Source organism: Nanorana parkeri, unplaced genomic scaffold, assembly GCF_000935625.1.
Source record: "Nanorana parkeri isolate BGI_ZX_2015 unplaced genomic scaffold, ASM93562v1 scaffold1, whole genome shotgun sequence".
NCBI classification, from domain to species: domain Eukaryota; kingdom Metazoa; phylum Chordata; class Amphibia; order Anura; family Dicroglossidae; genus Nanorana; species Nanorana parkeri.
In genome coordinates, this window is record NW_017306269.1 from 1,167,218 (window position 1) to 1,188,858 (window position 21,641).

General features: G+C 45.4%; 1 protein-coding gene across 1 annotated transcript in view; it reads left to right on the plus strand.

Moving 5' to 3' along the window:
- USH2A (usherin) overlaps nt 1-21,641 on the plus strand; it is a 534,204-nt gene that overhangs the window by 407,719 nt on the left and 104,844 nt on the right. Inside the window, exons 56-61 of the mRNA XM_018556052.1 lie at nt 1,833-2,056; nt 3,988-4,053; nt 6,045-6,255; nt 8,412-8,609; nt 11,832-11,983; nt 15,101-15,299. Of these exons, the coding sequence (XP_018411554.1) occupies nt 1,833-2,056; nt 3,988-4,053; nt 6,045-6,255; nt 8,412-8,609; nt 11,832-11,983; nt 15,101-15,299 (1,050 nt within the window). The remainder of the gene's footprint in view (nt 1-1,832; nt 2,057-3,987; nt 4,054-6,044; nt 6,256-8,411; nt 8,610-11,831; nt 11,984-15,100; nt 15,300-21,641) is intronic.

The following is a 21,641-nucleotide window of genomic DNA, read 5'->3' on the forward strand; positions in this document are numbered from 1 at the left end:
AGCCGATGCATATGCGCTCGGCTCGGCTGAGCTGCTCAGCCATGATCGGGAGCTGTACGGGCTATTGTGAATAGCCCGTACAGCACCCCTTCGGTTCTACTGAACCGAAGGGGTCCTGGGGCCGAAGCTAGCCGAAAGATCGGCCGAAGCTACGGCCAGATCCTTCGGCAGCTTCGTGAATAGACCCCTTAGTGTTGTCAGGCCTGTAACATGAAGTGTTGTTACTGGGAGGATCTCCAGATAACAAATATTGCAATAGATTCACACAAAATAATTTGCTTAAGAAAACCGTTTACTGGGAAACATAATGCCAAATATACAGAATAATAGAGCTTGGGTTTATATAAAGAGTTTTCTTTTGTAGGGATCAAGCTCCTTTCCACAATACACATTAATATATGAAAAAAGACATGTTCACGTGTTGCAGAAAGGCAGCCCATTCATATTTAATAAAGGTGCCCACACACCTTACAATTTATCTGCAGATTTTCTGTGGTCAGATGGAAAAGGTGCAACAGATTCCTTCATCTACATTAACCTCCCTGGCAGTATGATTATGGAGGATTTTAGCATCCAAAAGCGTTACATTGTTTTTCATGGAAATATGTTGTTTTACATTGTAGGCCTGTAGTTCTTAGTAAATCTTAGGAATAACTCACCTAAATCTGTCCAAACAAGAGTCCAGTAGACATCCCGGGTATGATAAAGTTTGAAAAACAAAATAATATGACAATATGCACCTGCATCTCTTTTTTAGTAACACAACAGTGTGCATTCGGGTTTAATGATTGGCTTAAGGGTTACAGTTAGGTTGTGGGTTTACGTTGAGGGTTGCATTTTCTTCTTCAGAGGTTATATTTAGGGTTATAGGCTAGGAGTTAAAGACATAGTCCAGCTTTTAGAAAAAATTAATACATTCACACACATTGATAAAATAAAAAAATTTGCAACTATTAATTTTTTACATTGGAGCCTGTGACTCAGGCACCTGCAAACTATTCCACTAGCCCCAGGTCTGTACCAAGGTTCGGCCCAATTTATAATCAGAAGCCTGTGGGGAGACAAACCTCATGATTTAGGTAAGTGAGGGTGGTTTGAGGGTGTGTGCTGGGGGGAATGTTTCCATGTATAGACCGTATATATAATGAGACAGCCTAAGGCGGTTGCCTCAGACGGCATCTCATTGGGGAGTGGCTGGGTGATGGGGGTCTGCGGCACAGGGGCAGCCACACCGTCCTAGGTTGTTAAGAGCTGTTTGCAACCTGTGACGCTCTGTTTAGTGCCGCTCTGTTTACTGGCATCACCCATTGCCAGGAGCTGAGTGGGGACGCTCTTGCTTGGGTCCACATAGTTCCTGGCAACCAGTGATGCCAGTGTGCTGGGCAGGAAGCCAGACAGATCGGCTGATAGTGGGGTCTGCTGTGCTCCCCACCCTCTTTGAAAAGATCAACCGCGCACGCCTCCCTTCTCCCACCACTGACCATTGCCTGACAACACCTCTCCCACCATGCCACCCCGAACAACATCTCCTCAGGCAGATTTATCTAGGGACAGCCCTGTGTAAACCCTAACTGAGTTACATTTAGTTTAAAGTATATCATGGACAACTGCCAATATTTAAAAATACTTTGCTGCTTCTCACTACTTTAGGCCAAAACTTTGAAATCCTTTTTTTCTTTGGAAAACAGAGTTTAATACCCATTGGATTTGTGGGTGCGAAATCGAAAAACAAAAGAGACTGAACATTGCAGAACATGAAGAACATTGTAGCTGGCACCTTCTATACCGAAGTACAGGCCCTCACTGATTATGTGCATTGCTGTGTTTTGTAGGTCTGTCCTGCTGTGGCACCGACTACGTGAACATGTCAGAGACGATTTGCTGTGCAGCGTCTAATGGACAATTTAAGGCACATCTAAAGTCAAATAATGGGACACCATTAAAATGCTGTGAAATGGAGCTGATTACTGAAGGGGAGGAATGCTGTAGTGGAATTGGATATAATCCACTGACTCATGTTTGTTCTGGCAAGCCATCGACAGAAGACTTCACCAAGGTAATTAAAGAAAGCCCGCTCTTGTCTTTGCTTACACAACTATAGAAATGTACTTGGCAATACTTTCGGAACATTAACCCCTTCATGACTGAGGCCTTTTTTTCATTTTTTGCACCCATGTTATATTCCACATTTTAGGCCTGAAAATTACTTAAAACCCCCCAACATTATATATTTTCTGAATGCCAAGACCCTATAGAATAAAATGGTGGTAGTTGCAAATTTTTATGTTGCGCAATATTAGCGCAACTCCTTATTAAAAGGCGGGGGTGTCCGGCCTCGGGGGGGGCGGCCCCTTCTTCGGGACGCAGAAGCGATCTGGCGACAGATAAGTCGCCAGGATCGCTTCTGTTGTAAAGCCGACAGTCGGCTCTACAAGTTTAAACAGAGTCCCGGCGGCAAAAGTCACCGGGAGTCTGTTTAAACAGCCCCGATGCTGGCGACGTACACTGTACGTCGTCAGTCACGAAGGGGTTATAGCATTATCTATACCCAGGAACAAAATGTAATATATTGCAGCTTACCAGTCCTTAGATTAGTTTTCTTTCTAGTTAAAGGAGAACTATGGGGTCAGTGTTTTTCCCCATAGTTCTCCTTAGGGTAACGGGAGGACACAAACTAGCGTCCTCCCGTTACCCTAAGCTCAGTATACCGCGAGCTAATGCTCGTGGTATACTGAGACGCCGCAGCGGATCCTGACTTAGACGACGGGATCCGCCCAGCTGCGTGAGTGACAGCTGGCTCTGCCTATCTAGAGGCAGAGCCAGCTGTACCCGCCCCCTCCCCGTCCGTTCCGTCAGTCAGCACTGGCAGATCGGAGCGGGGAGAGGGGAATCCAGCTCCTCCCCCTGTCACGGCAGAGAGCCGTGACAGGATGGAGAGGTGAGCGAACCCGGTATGTGTTCGCTCACCTCCCAATCTACTGAGCCGACCTGTGACAGTCTCATTGTCACAGGTCAGCTTAGAACTATGAGGTGAGTGAAAAGCAATCACCTCATAGTTCTCCTTTAAGTACATTTTCTGCAGCTACAAGAAAGAAAAAAAAACTGTTGATGCTGCAAAAAAATCCAGTGTCCTTGTTACTTCCTGAGCACTGACTAAAATCTCAAACACTAGTATCAGCCTTCGCAGTTCTATTATGTGGACTTCAGTATACCGCCCCCTATATAATGAAGATGGAAAGCAGACGGGAGTGTTTGTAGTCCAAATCAGGAGAGTAGCCTAGTATACACTGCTTCTCTATAGTACAGTGAGTGAACGTGATGACCATAGGAGAGGAAGTGTGTTACTGGCAGGATCACCAGTTGAAAATAAAAGAGAAAAAGCCAGAGAAAAAAATGCATGCAGTCACCATTCTAAGGACTAGTAAGCTGCAATATGTTACATTTTTGTTGTTGTTTTGAAAATAAACATTTAGCACTCTGCAAGGAAAGAGTTGGATAGAGCAAGATGAGCAACTGCATAGCATCATTCACTTGTGCATTGAAAATTAGCACTTGAGCTACTGAGCTCTGTAAACTATAGGGTGTTCCCAACATAACAGATAAGGAGAGTCTGAGAAACATGTGGAAAGGAGAGTGTAGCTCCACCCGCTGGTTACATATGAAAGTACAAACTATTTATATGCAGTCTTTTGTACTTACATAAATAAAAAATGTTTACATTTTTTAAAATGCTACACTTTGGCCCTGACCATAATAAATAAAAAAATAAAAAATAGAGTACCAAATTACTATATATTAGTGGGGAAGAAAAAGACAGAACCATATATGCTTCTGTTGGTTGGGGGGTTAAAGTCAACCTAAAAAAGACTGGAAGTTATAACATGTGCCTGCCCTCTTACTCACTAACTTTGCCAGAGTCTTGCTCTCCAACTTAATGCTTGCCAAATGTGGTATATGTTTGATAAAAAGCTTTCTCCATGTGCTAAGAGTGGATTCCTGAGCCCAGATCCTGGTAATGGTGTCTATAGACTGGATGAGTTAGTGTTTGATAAAGTATGTAAACAAGGGGTTAAAGTGACCTAATATTGCCCAAAATAGAGGCAAGAAAGGGAATACCTATTAGGCCCCATTCACACTGCGCGATTCGCAAATTGCGCGTTTGTCGCGCGATTTGCATTTTGCGCGATTCGTCGCACGATATTGTGCAAATGCTTGCATTGAGCAAGCTAGCATCGCGGCAAAATCCGCTCCCAAAAGGGTCCTGCTGTAGCGACGCACGACCCGCGACAGCAGGACCCTTTGCCCCATTGCCAAGCATTGGAGAGCGATATCGCGCAGTAAATAGCCGCGTAATTACCGCGCGATAAATCGTTCAGTGTGAACGGGGCCTTAGACATGTGCACCAGCAAAAAAATTGTTTGGTTTTGATTCGGATTTTGCTTTATTTAGTTTTTTGGAATTCGGGTCCCAAAGTCAATTCGTTTCGGAATTCGGGTTGGGACGAAATTCGTTAGCGGAAATCCGTACGCAATTTTGATTCGTTTCGTTCGTTCATTGCAGCAAAGTGACATTTGAGAAGGAAAAAAGGTTTTTTGTTAATGTCACCTTGCTGCAACGAAATTTCTTCCAAAAAACGACAGTTCGTCCAAAAAAAACGAATCAGAAACAGAGCCCTCCTACCCTGGTGAGACCCCACAGAGCACTGGTCTAATCAGGCTTGCGAGACCCGACAAAGCCATGGTGGGAGCCCTGGGGAGACCCTACGGAGCCCTGGTGCTGGTGAGACCCCACATCCCCCTGGTGAGATCCCACAGAGCCCTGGGGAGACCAGGGCTCTGTGGGGTCTCACCAGGGCTCTGTGGGATCTCACCAGGGGGATGTGGGGTCTCACCAGCACCAGGGCTCCGTAGGGTCTCCCCAGGGCTCCCACCATGGCTTTGTCGGGTCTCGCAAGCCTGATTAGACCAGGGCTCTGTGGGGTCTCACCAGGGCTCTGTGGGATCTCACCAGGGGGATGTGGGGTCTCACCAGCACCAGGGCTCCGTAGGGTCTCCCCAGGGCTCCCACCATGGCTTTGTCGGGTCTCGCAAGCCTGATTAGACCAGGGCTCTGTGGGGTCTCAACTGGGCACTTTGGGGTCTCCCCTGGGCTCTGTAGGGTCTCGCCAGCCCTGGTTAAACCATTAAGCCCCAGGTAGACCATATAGAGCCCTGTGGTATCTCACCAGGGCTCTGTGGGAGGAGCCCTGGTGAGACCCCACAGAGCCCTGGTTTAATCAGGGCTCTGTGGGGTCTCACTATGGCTCTGAGGGGTATAATCAGGCTGGTGAGACCCTACTGAGCCCTGGTTTAACCAGGGCTCTGTGGGGGTCTCCCCCGGGCTCTGAGGGGTCTAACCAGGCTGATGAGACCCCACAGAGCCCTGGTGAGACCCTACAGAGACCTGGGTTATTCAGGGCTCTGTGGGGTCTCATCAGGGCTCTTTGGGGGTCTTAACTGGGGCTCTGTGGGGTCTCACCAGCCTGGTTAAACCCTACAGAACCCTGGTGAGACCCCACAGGCCTGAGCGGGGCCTCATGTTTAGGTTTCGCCTAAGGCCTCGCAAACTCTAGAGCCGCCTCTGCATATAAAGTATCCTGTTCTCTGTTATAAACATGTGGTAAGAAAGAAAAGTTTGCAGCCCGTACAAAAGGGGTACAACATTAGTGCATGCCTAAAGCAGCATAAATGAGAAATAGAATATCTCAGAATAAATGCTATTGAAGTCCAAAAACACAAAAGCACAAATCTCTCCAAAATACAATTTATGCGTTTTGAGCTGTTTTTCCGATTCCTGCTAGAGCTCCCCATTGAACCATCTTCTGATTTCAAAGAGAAGTGTTCATAGTCAGTTGGCATTCTGCCGGCATTGTTTAAATTGAATGCAGGCAAGTTTCATGTATGTGTTTTCTTTTGAATAGATATAGTGAAATTATCTGTTTAGAATCATTTACTGACTCAATTTAATGATTCAGGTTTTTATTTATTGAATTTCCATTTACACAGGGGGAAATGTGCCCTATGAATACTCTGTGTCCTGCATCGTTAGCTTCTACTGCACATTGTGGAGAGTGCAGCTTTAACTCCTCCACCCACTCCTGTTTCTGGGTAGAAGGGAGCAAATTTAATAAGGACAGCCTGCTGGATGGAAACTCAGTTTGCCGAACAGATGAAGACATTATCTACACGGGGGAAGCACGCACGTATTTGTTTGTTGGTAATGTTTGTTTTATTGTGACATTATAGTTATCACAAAATGACAGAGAGTGCTTAAAGCTGAACTCCGGGGGAAAGATTAAAAGTACCCTTGCAGTGAAGGTCCCTTAGTGCTGCAAATGGTAAACGCTCGTTTTGGCTAGGGTGGCTTTAAAAGAAGTTTGCTTGCATTACACCTTGCTCCCGCAGGCTTCTTTCTCTATGTGCCACCGCTCCCCCAAAACCGACCAGCAGCCCTGCATTATCCATGCAGGATGTTGAAGGCCAAACCACATCCCAGAGTGTGGAGGAGAACTTTCACTTTACAGATCCAGGCTGTGGACATTGCAATATTTACATACAGTATACGTACAATACATTTTAAAACATGCCCTCACTGACCTCTGTAGCTGAGGCCACTGTGGAGTCATTAATGGCTCATTCACACAACCATTCATGGCAGTACACCACCAAGATCAGCATATTTATGTGTTTCAAAATGGCTGCGGTCACTCTGCCTGTACATATCAATTACATGGTAGGAGGCTCTGCAGCTCTTCGCATGTATTAACACATGGAGTAAATACCTGTGGTTAGGGGACAGATGAGTTGCCCTGGCCACATACAGTCTGCATTCGGAGCTGCTCTTCTGGTCCTAGCCACATGTAAGCACTGGAGGAGCATGCAGAGTCTGCCTGTCATTGATATGTACAGGCTTTCTGTGTGCAGCTAATCGAAAATACCTGGCCATACCCAGTGCAGACATCAGGGTGGTGTATGGCCATAAATGACTGTGTCGCCCTGAGGAAGGGATCCTGCACGTCCCCGAAATGTTGGCTCTATGACGCATGTGGCACATCAGTAACAGTGCTTATGCTTCTTGCACATTGCAAGTGAGTGCTGGTGACTTATATCGTCGATTGGACTGTGGCACGGCCCCATCCGTGTCGTCACTTCGAGCATCAACAGTTATTTTATATGGTCAAAGCGCTGTATGGAGTGCAGATATTTCACTAACATTCTGTGGACTACAGAACACCTCCCTTCTATATAATAGAGAAGAGGCATGAGAAAGTTATCTTGTAGTCCTTTCCTAGGGTGATCACATTGCTCCTCCATAGATGCAATAAAGTGAGTAAGCGTAGCCACCCAAGAACAGAAAATGTGTTACTGGAAGGATCACAAGGTGAAAATTAAGGTAAAAAAGCCTAAAAAAGAAAACAAATGCAACTACCCACGGACTGAAAAGCTCTAATATTGACCTCTTTGTTCAAATGAATGGCAACGCAATGCACCTCCAGCACCAAAACCCATAGTAGGTGTGATTGCGTAGTACAGTGCGTTAATGTCACACAACTGTTCGATTAACGCACTGTACTAGTGTGAACGGGCCCTCAAAAACACTGATAGACACACACAACCACAGACACATTCTCACACACATTTACACACTGAAAAAAAAAGAAAATAAATGTATTTATTCTTCTTGAAGATCCACCCAGTCTCCCTATGATACGAGAACTGGAGTGGATCCTCAGCCTGGGGTCCAGTGTGGACTACTGTGCTTTGTCGGAACTCCATCCATATGTTCATTGCTCGTACAGCTCCCTTGCGCACCCTGTAGAGGTGATGGCAGCCAGAATGTGACGGCACTCTGGTCCAGGAACATCTAGGGGGAGGCTGAGGAGCATCTCACCTAGAAAAGTGACCCACTGAACATGGGGTCGTGACCCACTTTTGGGTCACGACCCACCAGTTGAGAACCAAGGCTTTAAACCATGACTTATTTGTTTTTTTTTAAGAGGAAGATCGGGTATGGGTTGACATGCAATAAAACATTTGTGAGTAATTTTTAACAATTGGTGAACAAGGTTAGGAGTGTTGCTTGAAAGTTTTTTCTTAATAAAGTTTAATTGAATTTGATGTCAGACTTTTTGTAACCATGGAACTTTTTGTTCCATGGTGAAGGTTGTGTAGTGTTTTGTTTATTTCATGAGAAACTCCTCTAACCACAATGGGTGGAGGGACCTGCCCAGCATCATATTAAACATGGCAGATAAAGCTACTCATTGTCTTATAATGGGAAATATTTAACCTTTGGCTGTTTTTCTTTGTTTCTTTCCTTCTACCCACAGCAATATATTCAATATAACACATGATTACATTTTCTGTCTCTAGACACCAGCTTACAGCCTTTCTCCACTTATGAATATCGAGTATTGAGCTGGAACAGCTTTGGTCAAGGCTTTAGCAATGCTAGCCAAGTGACTACCAATCAGGACATACCTCGGGGAATACGTCCACCAAAATGGACCTTAGTGGTCAAACGTGAAGACTTGATTTCTCTGATGTGGGAGGAACCCACCGAATTAAACGGTATTGGTATATTTTAGATTCCAGACTTTATTGTGATCATTTGACCTTTATATACTGAATGTCTTAATAAGTTTTTTAAAATGTGTGCAGCAAAACCTTTTTCCTAGTTTTAGACAGGGTGGGGAAGGGATAGAACCAGGTTTCTTTTTTGCTAGCTGGGGATTTACCCTCACTTCCTGTCCTGCTAACAACATTTTACTAGACCGTAAGTGAGGGGATCTACACGACAGCAATAGCAACACAGACAGAAATAAAAATGTTTTTCACCCTTAGAACTGTAACATATTTGCCTTCCTAAAGCTGGCGATACACTGCTCAAGATTCAAAGACTGTGTGGCCTGGTTTTTTTGTTGACTTTTGTTGATGGAGCCAGTCCAAAATTTGTTGTCCGAACAGTGACTGCCAATCAGCTGCAGCCAATCTGTAGGTTTCAGGCAGCATCTCATTACGTCACGCAGAGCGTGAGCATCCCAGGATGCAGGCAGAGCCTTCCAGGATGCTAAGAGCCCTAGCAACCTGTGACCCCCTGGCTGGCATCCCAGCAAACTCCTGCCAACCAGTGACGTTAGCTGTGTGGGACGCCATGAACCATGAGAGGTCCCAACCCGGAAACCTACACCATAAGCCACAACTAAACCCTGTCATCACCCTCCCTCCAGGACGTGCACCAATAGCAAGAAACACCTCCCGCCCGGGAACGTGCATCATGAGGACCTCCCGTCCCCCTCCCAGCTCAGGCAGAAAAATGTCTAGTGACGCCCCTTATTTATTAATTCTTTATTAAATTTTCACAACCATACATATAAACATCTTAGCATACATATTCCATACATTAACACTCTCCCGTCCCCCAATCCTTATCCATATCCCGCACTTCTCAGTAAAGTCCCTGGTAAAAATCATAGAATGTCTCTGCGATTTCAGTCGTGGAATGTACTACTGTCCCAGTTTTATTTTTAATTTTGGATATGTATGTAATGGATTGTTTGGCCTTAAGTGCTTTCGCCATAAGTCTGCTAGGTTTGTTCCCCATCTCGTAATATTGCCTTTGTGTTACAGTGAATGCCCGCTTAGTATCTATCTCCATTATGGTTTTAAGCTGTTCTCGTTTTAGTGTCAGTTCCTTCAGTGTCTTTGGATCTAATGTTGTTTTATGTGTTATTTCTAACTGATGGATTATTTCCAATAGGGTCTGTATGGCCCGGGTTCTCCCTTTCTTGCGGTGGGCCCCTATAGCCACATGCTTCCCCCTTATCACTAGTGTATGCGCCTCCCAGATACTTACAGCTGACATGCCCTCTGTTATGTTCTCCCTAAAATAATTTTTCAAATCCTTTTCCAATTCTTGGAAATCATTCCTTTTAAGATGGTTTCCGGCCATCCTGGGAGTGTTGGGGGGGGTAATTCCGATTTTTTAACAAAAGTCTACAAGGTCCTCTGGAAACCGTAGTATCGCTGTTCTGCCTTCTCTCGTTGCAATAAGACAAGCCGGGAACCCCCATCTGTATAGGATACGTTGTTCTATTAATACTTGCGTCAATGGCCGCAGGGCCCTCCTGCGCGCCAAAGTCTCAGGTGCCAAATCTACAAAGATCTGTACTTTCACTCCATTGATTTCCATCCCTGGTGCATTTTTCAAGCTTTCCATAAGTTGTACTTTGTCTGCATAATAGTGAAACCGCACAATTACGTCCCCCAGCATTTTGGGACGTATTGCTCTATGCACTCTGTCGAAGATCAACTCTGTAGATGGTAACCTTTGCATTAAAGTATTAAAAGTCTCTCTGATCTTATCTGGTAACTCCCGATCTCCTATAGCTTCTGGGACCCCCCGCAGTCTCAAGTTATTTCGTCTGTTTCTGTTTTCATAGTCTTCCATTTTATATGATAACGTTCTTATTGTATGCTCATCAGTTCTACTCTGATCCTGTAGCTCCTGGATAGCCTTAGCGTGCTCATCAAGGCGTTCCTCAGTCTCCTCTACCCTTTTCAGTATCTGTGATAACTCAGTCCTAATTGTAGTCAATGATGCTTCCATATGCCCCAGCAAACTTGTCAGTTCTAATTTCGTGGGCAAAGATTGTGCTAGGGTATGCAAGGTTATCACGTTACCTTGATGAGAGTCCTCTGAGGTGCCCGACATCTCCAGTGAGCTGGCTCGTCCGTCCGTGGTGTTCCCCATCTGATCTCCTTCGTGCTCCGACAGCGGGACTACGTCATCAGACTGCGCACTCTCTCTTCCGTCCCGTCCTTGGTGCCCGTGGTCTGATGGTTCCGGGGCCCAGAGACGCCTAATCGTCCCTGTCCGGCTGCCTTGGTGGCCGACTTCTTCTGCGCTCTCCGTCCCCCCATAGCGACTGCACTGGAGTGGGGCACAGAAGTAGGATCAGGTCAGTTTTCCTGGGTATACTCTTTCGTTTTTAGTCAATCCGGCATGGAGGGTGATCGTCTGGGCTGCTGCTACTCGCGGTCCTCTGCCATCTTAGATAGGCTCCACCTCCCCACTAACTCGATAGGCACATTTTTACAGCTATTTGCCTAATCCTTGTAATAAAGCCAATGAAACTGACCCGGTAGTAGTATTTTAAACTCACTTTTACTACTTTGTTACAGGAAAACCAATACAAAAACACATTTCTGCAATCATACATACACTATCTACTCTTTCTAGTACATGCAATGGTTTCAATAAGAGCATACACTACAGTTACTTAGCTTAGATTGTTGTTGTTCTACAAATTACGTATTGAACAGGACTTCGAGGTGGTTCAGTCTTGGATGCAGTCTCTCTCGAAGTGTGGCTTAGTGTCCTTTCTGGTCTCTATGATGTCCTTCCATGGTTTCTGCCCATCTATCTTTTAATTTCCCCCATTCACTCAAAGGAGGGATCCATGATTGGTCCAAAGAAAACAATCATATATTTCTCAAGACAGTGATTGGATGGCAACTGAAGTCTCTTTAACTACTGACAAACAGTGGCCTAATTCTCTTTCTGAGAATAGTTTTAAATAAATGTGATTTTCCTGAGTCAACAATATCCCTGACATTCTCAAAAGCACCAAATGTGTGTACCGTTTCTAGCATATGAAAGGGACCATTGATCTCAGGAAGACCACTGTTTATGCCAACTGTGACCATTGATACCCCTTAAAATACAGTATGTACACATGCTATTGTTTCCTGTTATAAAGGAAGAATTGACAGTGTTTCCTGTGGCTGTAGGAATTGTTCATTATGTACTCCTGCGGGATGGAAGAGAGCGCTATAGAGGGACAGGACACAGCTTTCAAGATCGTGGAGGGATACACCCCTTTGTAGAGTATATGTACCAGATTCGAGCCTGCACTATTGCTGGGTGTCTAGACAGTGCTAAGGTGAGATTATAGTAATGGATGGCAAACATGATAAAAATGATTTATATTACAGAGCTTTTATTAACAGGTATTTAGAAAAATGTAAACATTGCAATAGCATCTCAATGGGGATTAGCAGATCAACCTAGAACTTACAGCCAATCAGTCTCACCTCCTTCTTGGGGTGTGCTGCAAATAGTCATTCACTTTACCAGTTAACTATGTTCACCCAATCCTCCAAGCTGGCTGGTTGTGACAGCTTTACCTCCTGCTTGCCTGGAATGTTTCTTGGAGTCCTCACATGCTATACGCACGTGATGATTTAAGGGGCCTTAGACCGTTGCAACAGAGGGGGAGAGAGGCTCCAGGGACCGGTCTACAGCTCAGAGGATCAGGTGAGTATAACTTTGTAATTTTCCTCCCTCGACCAGAATGAGCACTTAACCCTTGCAGTGCAGGGGGATTGCTTCTTTAAGCAAATTGATTTAGAGGACCACTTACCAATCACTCCTGGCTTCTAGAGTGAAAAGCAATTACCCTCAAACAGGAAGCCTGTGCTCCATAGGTCTTCCTTCAAGGGAATTTGTTTTATTTATTTATTACAGGTATTTATATAGTGCAGACAATGTATGCAGTGCTTTACACAGTGCTCATTCACCTCACTCCCTGCCCTCAAGGAGCTTACAATCTAAGGTCCCTATCTCACATGCATACATACGAGGGCCAATTTGACATCGTGAGCTCCACCTTCAAGATAGCGGTGGGCATGCGCAGAACACGCTGGTGGTCAATATGGCCGCCACGTGTTCTCAAAACGAATTTATCTATGCCCAAATATTGTTTTCGTATATTCGGGCATATAATAAATTCATTATTTCGGATTCAGACGAACCGCCGAATCAACTGAATTTAGTTGATTTGCAGGTTCGTCTGAATCCGAATGCACATGTCTACTTGCAGTACTGAGGCTGCTACTCCGCTCCACATTGAACTTAAAAGTTGTCCTTTAGTTACTCATTAGCTATCATAACTGAAGCTATTTGATGTAATAATGGTATTGAAGGGAGGGATATTTCGCTTTTCAATATCAGAATTCCTGCCCTAGTATTAAAGAATGCAACGGATTTGCTGTATTTTTCTTGAAGACGTTTCTCTGGTCATCCGACCAGCTTTCTCAATCCAGTATGACTTCTATGACTTCTACAGAAATTTCTCTTGGAGCAACGTTCCACCATATTTATTCCCAGATAATTTTTGTACAAGTCACTCTGAATTGAGAAAGCTGATCAGATGACCAGTGAAACATCTCTAAGAAAAATACAGCACGTCCGGTTGCTTTGATTTATTTTTTACAGACACTGCAAAGCAAATTTAAAGGAGAACTATGAGGTGAGTGCTTTTCACTCACCTCATAGTTCTAGCCGACGTGTGACAATGAAACTGTCACTGGATTCCCCCCTCCCCGATCCTCCAGCGCTGACTGGTGGAACGGACGGGGGAGGGGGCGGGTACAGCTGGCATCTAGATAGGCAGAGCCAGCTGTCACTCACGCAGCTGGGCGGATCCAGACATAATTGTCAGGATCCACTTCAGCTGTGACGTCTCAGTATACCGCGAGCTGTAGCTCGCGGTATACTGAGCTTAGGGTAACGGGAGTATTAAACTGTATTTAAATTCAAAAGAAGAAATGTAATGACATTCTTCAGTCCTTAGATGTGTTAGCTGCATTTATTTCCCTTTTTGCCTTTATTTTTATCTGCTGAAACTAAGAATAACTAACTTCCTGTCCTAGGGTGACAACACTCTCTCACCATACTGCATCAATAGAGCATAGTGTTGATGCCTTAGGCTGCTCTCCTGATTTGGATTACAAACACCTCCTCTTATCTTCATCTTCATTACTTGAGGATGGGGGGAATTTGTAATTCACAGAAGATTGCTTGAAAGGAAGATAACATGGTTTGAGATTTCTGTTGAGCTCACAGGAAGTGACAAAGACTCTGCTTTTCTGAAAAGTTAAACAGGTATTTCAAGGCAGAAAACTAACGCAGCCACAAGGACTGGCAAGCTGCAACATTTTTGGTTTGGGGTTTAGACAGGGACGTATCTGCCACGAGGCAAACAAGACGTGTGCCTTGAGCGGCAGTTTTCAGGGGTTTGGCAAAAATGCCGCCCCCAAAACACTTAGGCAGCCAGACGGAGGAGGCGGCGGCGGAGAAGTCAAAAGACGGAGTCAGCAAGGAGGCAGCAGTGGAGGAGGCGGAAGAGGCAGAGGAGTTGGAGACGCAGGAGGGGTGGAGCAGTGGGAGGGGGCGGGGTGAGGCGAGGCTGGGTGATGTTGGATCAGGAAGCGGCGGGACCAGGGTGCCGTAGGAAGGCGGGTCACCGAACAGCTGTCGGGCTGCGGAGGAGGCCAGGTCATGCAGCACCAGTCCAGCGGTGGAGGAGGCCGGGGACCAAGCAGCAGGTAAGATGATCACACTGCTGCTGAAGGGACCCTGCAGAGCCCAGCATGGATTCTGCACAGCCCACCTGAGAGTCTCGGGTTTCAGGTGGGCTTTGCAGGATCTGTGGTGGGCTCTGTGGGGTATATGGTGGGGAGAGGTCACCACACTTCCTGCACTGGTCTGCAGGGTCTCGGGCAGGGCCGGATTTACTCTCCCTGCCGCCAGGTTCCGCAATACGCCCCCCTCCTTCCCATCAATGGAGAATGGCAACCAGATGGCAGTGCTGCGGGGTTAGTTTCAACTTTTTTATCACTTTTTATTTAACCCGGCGCCCGCAACTTCCTTACAAGGACACTGCTGCCGCCCCTCTGCGCCCTGCCGCCTTGTGGGGAATCCGGCCCTGGTCTCGGGGGTGTGTGCATGACCTGTGGTGGGCTCTGCAGGGTCTCGGGTGCTTTGCAGGTCTGTGGTTGGCTTTATGACAGAGCCCACCACAGATCCTGCACAGAACCCCTGAGATTCTAGAGATTTAGTGGGGGGGGGTGCCCTAGTGTCGTCTTGCCTAGGGCAGCCCCAAACCAGAATACACCACTGGGTTTAGCTATCCTTTAAGAAGACATTGATCAGTTCCTGTTTATTGGTTCTAAAATAAAAGTTGTTTGTTCTTTGGTGGATTTTGTTTCTAATAAAGGCGATTGCAGCTACAAAACAAGGAGTTCCTGAAAATGGCCTGCCACCTATTGTCACCACCGTGAACTCCACAGCGCTACACGTCAGCTGGGCGGAGCCAAGAAAACCAAATGGTGAGATTAGAGAGTACCAGTTACACCAAGTGGGCAGAGGTCTCATCCATGTCAGCGTCTCAGGGAGGAAACAATATACAGTAACAGGTATGTAAAAAAAATGAACTACAACCCAAGCATGAATGGGTGATTATGTAGTCTGTAGAACTACAAGCTTCAGCATGCCCTGACATCCACCAGCGTGGCATTACATGTATTGACAAATGTCAGTACAGGACGGCTTTTGATGTATTGACATTTGTTCATACATGTAAAGACACACTGCTGAGTTTTGACATCACTGTGCATATCAGTCCCTAACTCTATTCTATCTGAATTCACAAGTTTGGAAAAATACATATCGCAATGAATAACTTACAAGCAGACTTACCTGAAGGTAACCCCTTCTTCGTTACAGGATATGTCAAGGCAAAATAAAACATGCATTACATCTATGCAATACATGCTGTCCAGCTTCCTGATTGCTCGGGAAGCCGGCTCCATGCCAACAGAAGCATCAGTATCGTTACTTGGTATCTGCCAGTACCAAAAGCAAAATATCATTACTTGTACTCTATATCGAAAAGCCGGTATCGGTGCATCCCTAATTATTATATATGCCAATATTTTTAAATCTGAAGCTTTTTTGAAATAATTTCTGGTGATCCTGCTATGAAGGTGTGCGTTCAGGCACGTTATGTTATAGAGTGACAACACTCTGGCCATGTCTTGCAATTGTTCTGCATTGTCACCTGGTTACACAGGTTTCTGATGGAGACTACAAGTGGCCATTTTAAAACACATTACACAGTTATGGTCCACTGTTGCCACCATCAGGAAATGCCATGCAGAAATCACCGGAGTGCATCTAGACAGGAAGTGGCTGCAATGAGGCTGCAGAAGATCAGCAGCACTGCGATCTAAGAACGGATATAATAAAAGTAAAAACAAATATCGTATTTGGGAAAAAAGGCAATTGTTCATGATACACAGTACATTAGCAAACTAGTTTACATCTACTTTTTCTTCTGGGGGGATAATGTAGACTGAACGGAGGGGCCGCATGACTGGGGGGAGGAATAGTCCCTGGAGAAGGGGTTACAAATAAGATCGGAATTAGCTGTTCTTACCTGATTGGATGTTGGGGCCAGGTGTCCGGGAGGAGCTGCATGAATTAAACAAACAAAATCAAGAAGGAATGAAGAACCCCTTTAACCCCTTCATGACTGAGGCCTTTTTTTTCATTTTTTGCACCCATAGGGGTTAGAGATAAAATGGGGATTCGCTGATCTTATCTAAATGGACGTTGGGATCAGGTGTCTTGGAGGAGCCACATAGGTTGGAACTGCAAGGGCTGAGGGGCATTCTTTCTGGAAAATCGACGGAGGAGGAAGGTTGTCCCACCAGCCCTCCCTGAATTTTGTGGTTCTGCTGGTTGCAAGGTTCTTTTTATGTCACGGCAGCTTGGCGGGTTAGGGGGTCTTTGGGGGGTCTGAAAATCAGAGTCAATTACACAAATGGGGGGCCATCATCTGGCATGGGTGCTTCCCCCTGTTGGTGTCAGGATTTGCAGGGGGGGAGGGGGGCTGGTCCCTTGGAACTTGGGAGCAGTAATTGTCTTCGAGCTGGTTGGGGTGCGGCTGGGGACATGGGAGGAGTTTTTAGGAGAGGCCTTATTTGGGCTGTGGGCTGTGGGCAAAGACCCCTTCTCAGATCAAACAGTCCTTTAGAGTATTTATTTGTATATTATTTGGTTTATTACTTTTGGTTATTGTTAAAGTTGGTTTGTTTAATAAAAGGGCTGCTGTGGCCGTTAAAATCCATGTCGCGCAGTCTGTTTATTGGGGTTTTAACAGAGGGATGAAATCGACGAATCCATCAGTCATGGAGTTTCCTGTATAACTCTAGAAGTTCTATTTTGATTTCCTCTTTTGTTCTGATACAAGAATGGAGAGAGCGGAGTTTGCATGTGTTGGGTGTTTGCTGTGTTCGGTGTCTCGCCTAGCTGTCACATCGGCAATGACTGCTAACAAACGGAGAACTCTGACATTGGCCAGAACAAGCTCTTCCCTTCCCTGATTATTTTTAATTCCATCAAAGCTATGCTTCTATCATCCCTGGGAGGCTTTGTGGGAATTGCGGTAAATGTGCTAGTTGCATTAAATCCATAAATTGCTTATAATCCTCTAAAGATGTTATAAAAAGCAGGCGGTAATTGGAGACGGAAGTCCTCGGTTAATTATTTAGAGGTGTTATCAATGCTTTAAGTAAACTGAGGAATCTTCGGCTATCGCACTGAGCTGGAGGCTTCTGGGAGCCGGCGTGCAGCCGCTATCATCTTCTCAAATTCTCTAATGCAAACAGCACATGGCAGCTTGTCAATAAAGGCCTTTTATATCATTTATTAGTGAATACTTCCACCGCCCTGTACAAAACAATTTGTTTCACCTTGTGTTACCGTTACCTTACAAATGAGTCGGAGGCAACACGGCAGAGAGGGAAATGCAGTTCGGGGAAACATGGCCCTAGGTAAGTTATATTGGCTATTGTTTTGTCCTTAGTGATTGGAACATTTGTAACACGTCATATAATACAACAGGCAGAGTCACAGGCAATGGCAGCCAACTGTCTCTGACTTTCACGGAGAGTTCTGGGTTTTTAAAGTAGCTGTAAACCCGAACTGGACAGCATTATGTTTGTTAAAATACTGTGTATCATAAACAATTGCCATTTTTTTTGTCCATAAAATACTGTTTTTACCTTTATTCTTCCTTTTTGTGCTGATCTCTTTCAGTCTCTTTTAACCACTTCCTATGTACATGTACTCCAAAAAAAAAAAAAACTGCTGAAAAAGATAATACTGGTTCCAATGGAAACTGTTGTGTATGGGGCTGCTTAGCCACAGACTGGTCAGGGTGCCCATGTTGACCAGTGTCCACTGCCTAAAGCCTACTACAATGGGGATGTGAGCATCAGAACTGGACCATGGTACAATGGAAGAAGGTGGTCTGGTCTGATGAATCATGTTTTCATTTACATCATGTGGATGGCCGGATGTGTGTGTGTCGCTTATCTGGGGAAGAAATGGCACCAGGATGCGCCATGGGAAGAAGGCAAGCCAGCCTAAGCAAGTGTGATGCTTTGGGCAATGTTTTGCTGGGAAACCTTGGGTCCTGTCACTCATGTGGATGTACTTTGACACATACCACCTACCTGAATGTTGTTGTTGACCAAGTACACCCCTGCATGGAAACGGTATTCCCTGATGGCAGTGGCCTCTTTCAGCAGGATAATGCGCCCTGCCACACTGCAAACATGGTTCAAGAACAGTATGAGGAACACAACAACGTGTTTGAGGTATTGACTTGGCCTCTAAATTCTCCTGATCTCAATCCAATCGATCATCTGTGACATGTGCTGAAAAATAAGTCAGATCCATGGAGGCCTCACCTCACAGCTTAAAGGACTTAAAGTATCTGACTGCTACTGATGGCTTGGTGCCACATACCACAGCACACCTTCAGAGGTCTAGGGGAGTCCATGCCTTAAATTACTAATATTTGGTCTTGATCGCTACAATTACACATGAGATTATGGGATTATGTGTGTTGTCCAGTCTATTTACACTCAGTCAAGTGTCGACTACATATTATTGCTCTGTGCTGATAATTCCTGATAATGACAACAGTGGACCATGCACATGTAATCTCAACCAGAGGTGCATGTGATAGGGTGACACATGAAAAGTACTACACATGGGAGACAGTTATCACCCCACAACAGGATGTGACTGAACAAGGGCCAACTTGGCAGGACTGAAAACAATATTTGAAGTAGGCTGAAAAAAATACCCTTGCAGTGGGCCCCCATACTACACACCCCCTTCCCCATACACCCATGAACTGCTAGGGTTTAATGCTCTCTTTTTTTTTTTTTAACCTGGAGGCAGAGGAATAAGGAGTAATAATTACTTTATTCCCCACTCTGGAAGACTCGCTTCTATGAAGCTCCCAGCTGCAGTCAGACACTTACCTCTTCACATACCTGGCAGAACTAATAACCCTTGTATGTGAGGAGGTAAACACAGAGTGTCGGGGATAAAAGGAGAGCACTGGAGCCTCAACAACAAAATTATTCAATCACAGGGCCAATCATCTGATCATTCAAGCAAAATCCTTGGCACTGCTCACATACAGGGCTGTGTGGCTGTTGATGACATGCAGCCGCAGTATTTTTTTTGAAAATTGCAAAATGAAGCATAAATGATAACGCCATGAGCGATTTTTCTATAAATCTCACAAAACATATTTTTTTTTTTTACATCCGTTCTTTCAGTAATATACGTATAATGAATTGTGTTTTATGGTGCTTTTCTTGAAGATCTTACACGACTCCCTTTAGGGGAATTGGAATAATTGGTTGCCACTGTAATCCCCTCTATCTGAAATGTTACATTCCTGCCGTTCCTCCATAACTTACTTCACAAGGCTTTCAGAGACCATTTCTTATCATCTATATCACACTTCCAATCGCTGACAAGTCATGTGGGATCTACATATCCATTGGTCATTGGTGAGGCTTGTCAAGTTATACGCAAAGTGCATAATTTCATCTTCATTTTAAGTGAGCCTGTCAACAAAGAAATATGTAAGCGTCTATTGTTAAATGTATATGTACACTATATTGCCAAAAGTATTGGGACGCCTGCCTTTACACACACATGAACTTTAATGGCATCCCAGTCTTAGTCCGTAGGGTTCAATATTGAGTTGCCCCCTCCCCCCAGCTTCAACTCTTCCAGGAAGGCGTCATGTTGCAACAGGAAGGGGCCATCCCCAAACTGTTCCCACAACAAACCCGTGCACTGGTGACCATTGCCTCTTGGCAGTCCCAACAGGATCACAAGGTGAAAGTGAAGGAAAAGAAATTGGAACCTATTGTAGCCACCACATCTAAGGACTGGTAAGCTACAATATATTGCATTTTTGTATTAGGGTTTAAGGTGCAGACTCAGGGGCTGTCATGCTTATCTGTGTTGCAATACTTAATGAGTCACTGACCCAGAATAAACATGCAGACAGTGGACTGTTAGGTGCAGGGGTGTCCACAGGCATGGTGTCACCTGAAAGTGGCTGCTGGGTGACACCCCTCTGGGACACGCACTTACTTGCCAGCAGCCATCTAGGTGATGGACATTCACCCGGCGGGATAAAGTATGCCACCAGATCCACTCCTCTCTCGTGCAACTGTTGGGCTCTTGGTCCATGACCGAGTGCTAGACTTTTCAGAGGGGGTGACACCAAAATGACTGTCAGTCATTTTGATGTCACCCCATCTGACGGTGTCACCCAGTGCGCAGCAGCCCCCACCCTGCACCCCCTTGTGACGCCACTGGTTAGGCACCATCCTTTAAAGCTTATAGTGTGTGACGGCACTCCAGTTTAGCTGACACTTCCCAGAGTTGGCTTTGTACACTATAAACCCCTGGTGGCCAAGGATGGTGAAGGAAATATTCATTACATTAGTTTCCACTAGATATATGATACATTTTACTTCTTCCACACGTTCCAACTTTTTGTGTCTTGCCCATTCTATATTCCCCTTTTGTGTATTTCTCCCTGACCTTTTATAGTGGATATCAAATCCGGTGCCTGTCATTTTTAAGAGGGCTGTAGCGAGTGTTGATTTCTGAAGGGGCTGTAATGGAAGTGATGTCAAGCAATCCTTTGGAATGTGTCTCCAGTTTTTAAAACATGCTTCCTCACTCAAGAGACACTGCAGAGGACCATACATGCCCGGCTTAGTCCTTCCTGGCAGTCCACAAGGTACTCTAGGGGCCCTGCCCTGGCACCTCGTACCCATTTGTAGGGAATGTTGATTTGTAAATGGACTGTAATGGCAGTGATGTACAACAGTCCTTTGGAACCTGTCCCCAGTCTGTATTCATACTCCTTCCCTCAAGGAACACTACAGAGGGTCATACCTGCCAAGTCTGCTCCTTCCTGACAGTTCAGAGTACGTACCACTTACCTCTGCAGAGGATCATACATGCCAGGTCTTGTCCTTCCTGGCAGTCTACAAGGTACTCCAGGGGCCCTGCCCTGGTACCTCGTACCCGTTTGTAAGGAGTGTTGAGTTGTGAAGGGACTGTAATGGTAGTGATATCTAACAGTCTTTTGAAACATGTCCCCAGTCTCCATTCATACTCCTTCACTTAAGAGACACTGCAGAGGGTGATACATCCCTTGTCTGCTCCTTCCTGATCATCAACAGGGTACTCCAGGGACCCCACCCTAGTACCTCTTATCCATTTGTAGGAAGCGTTGTTTTGTAAAGGGACTGTGTCTCTTGTAATGTGTCCCCAGTCCCAGTCCATGCTCCCTTAGTCAAGGGACGCTACCAAGAATCATACATGACAAGTCTGGCCCTCCTTGGCAGTCCACATGGTAC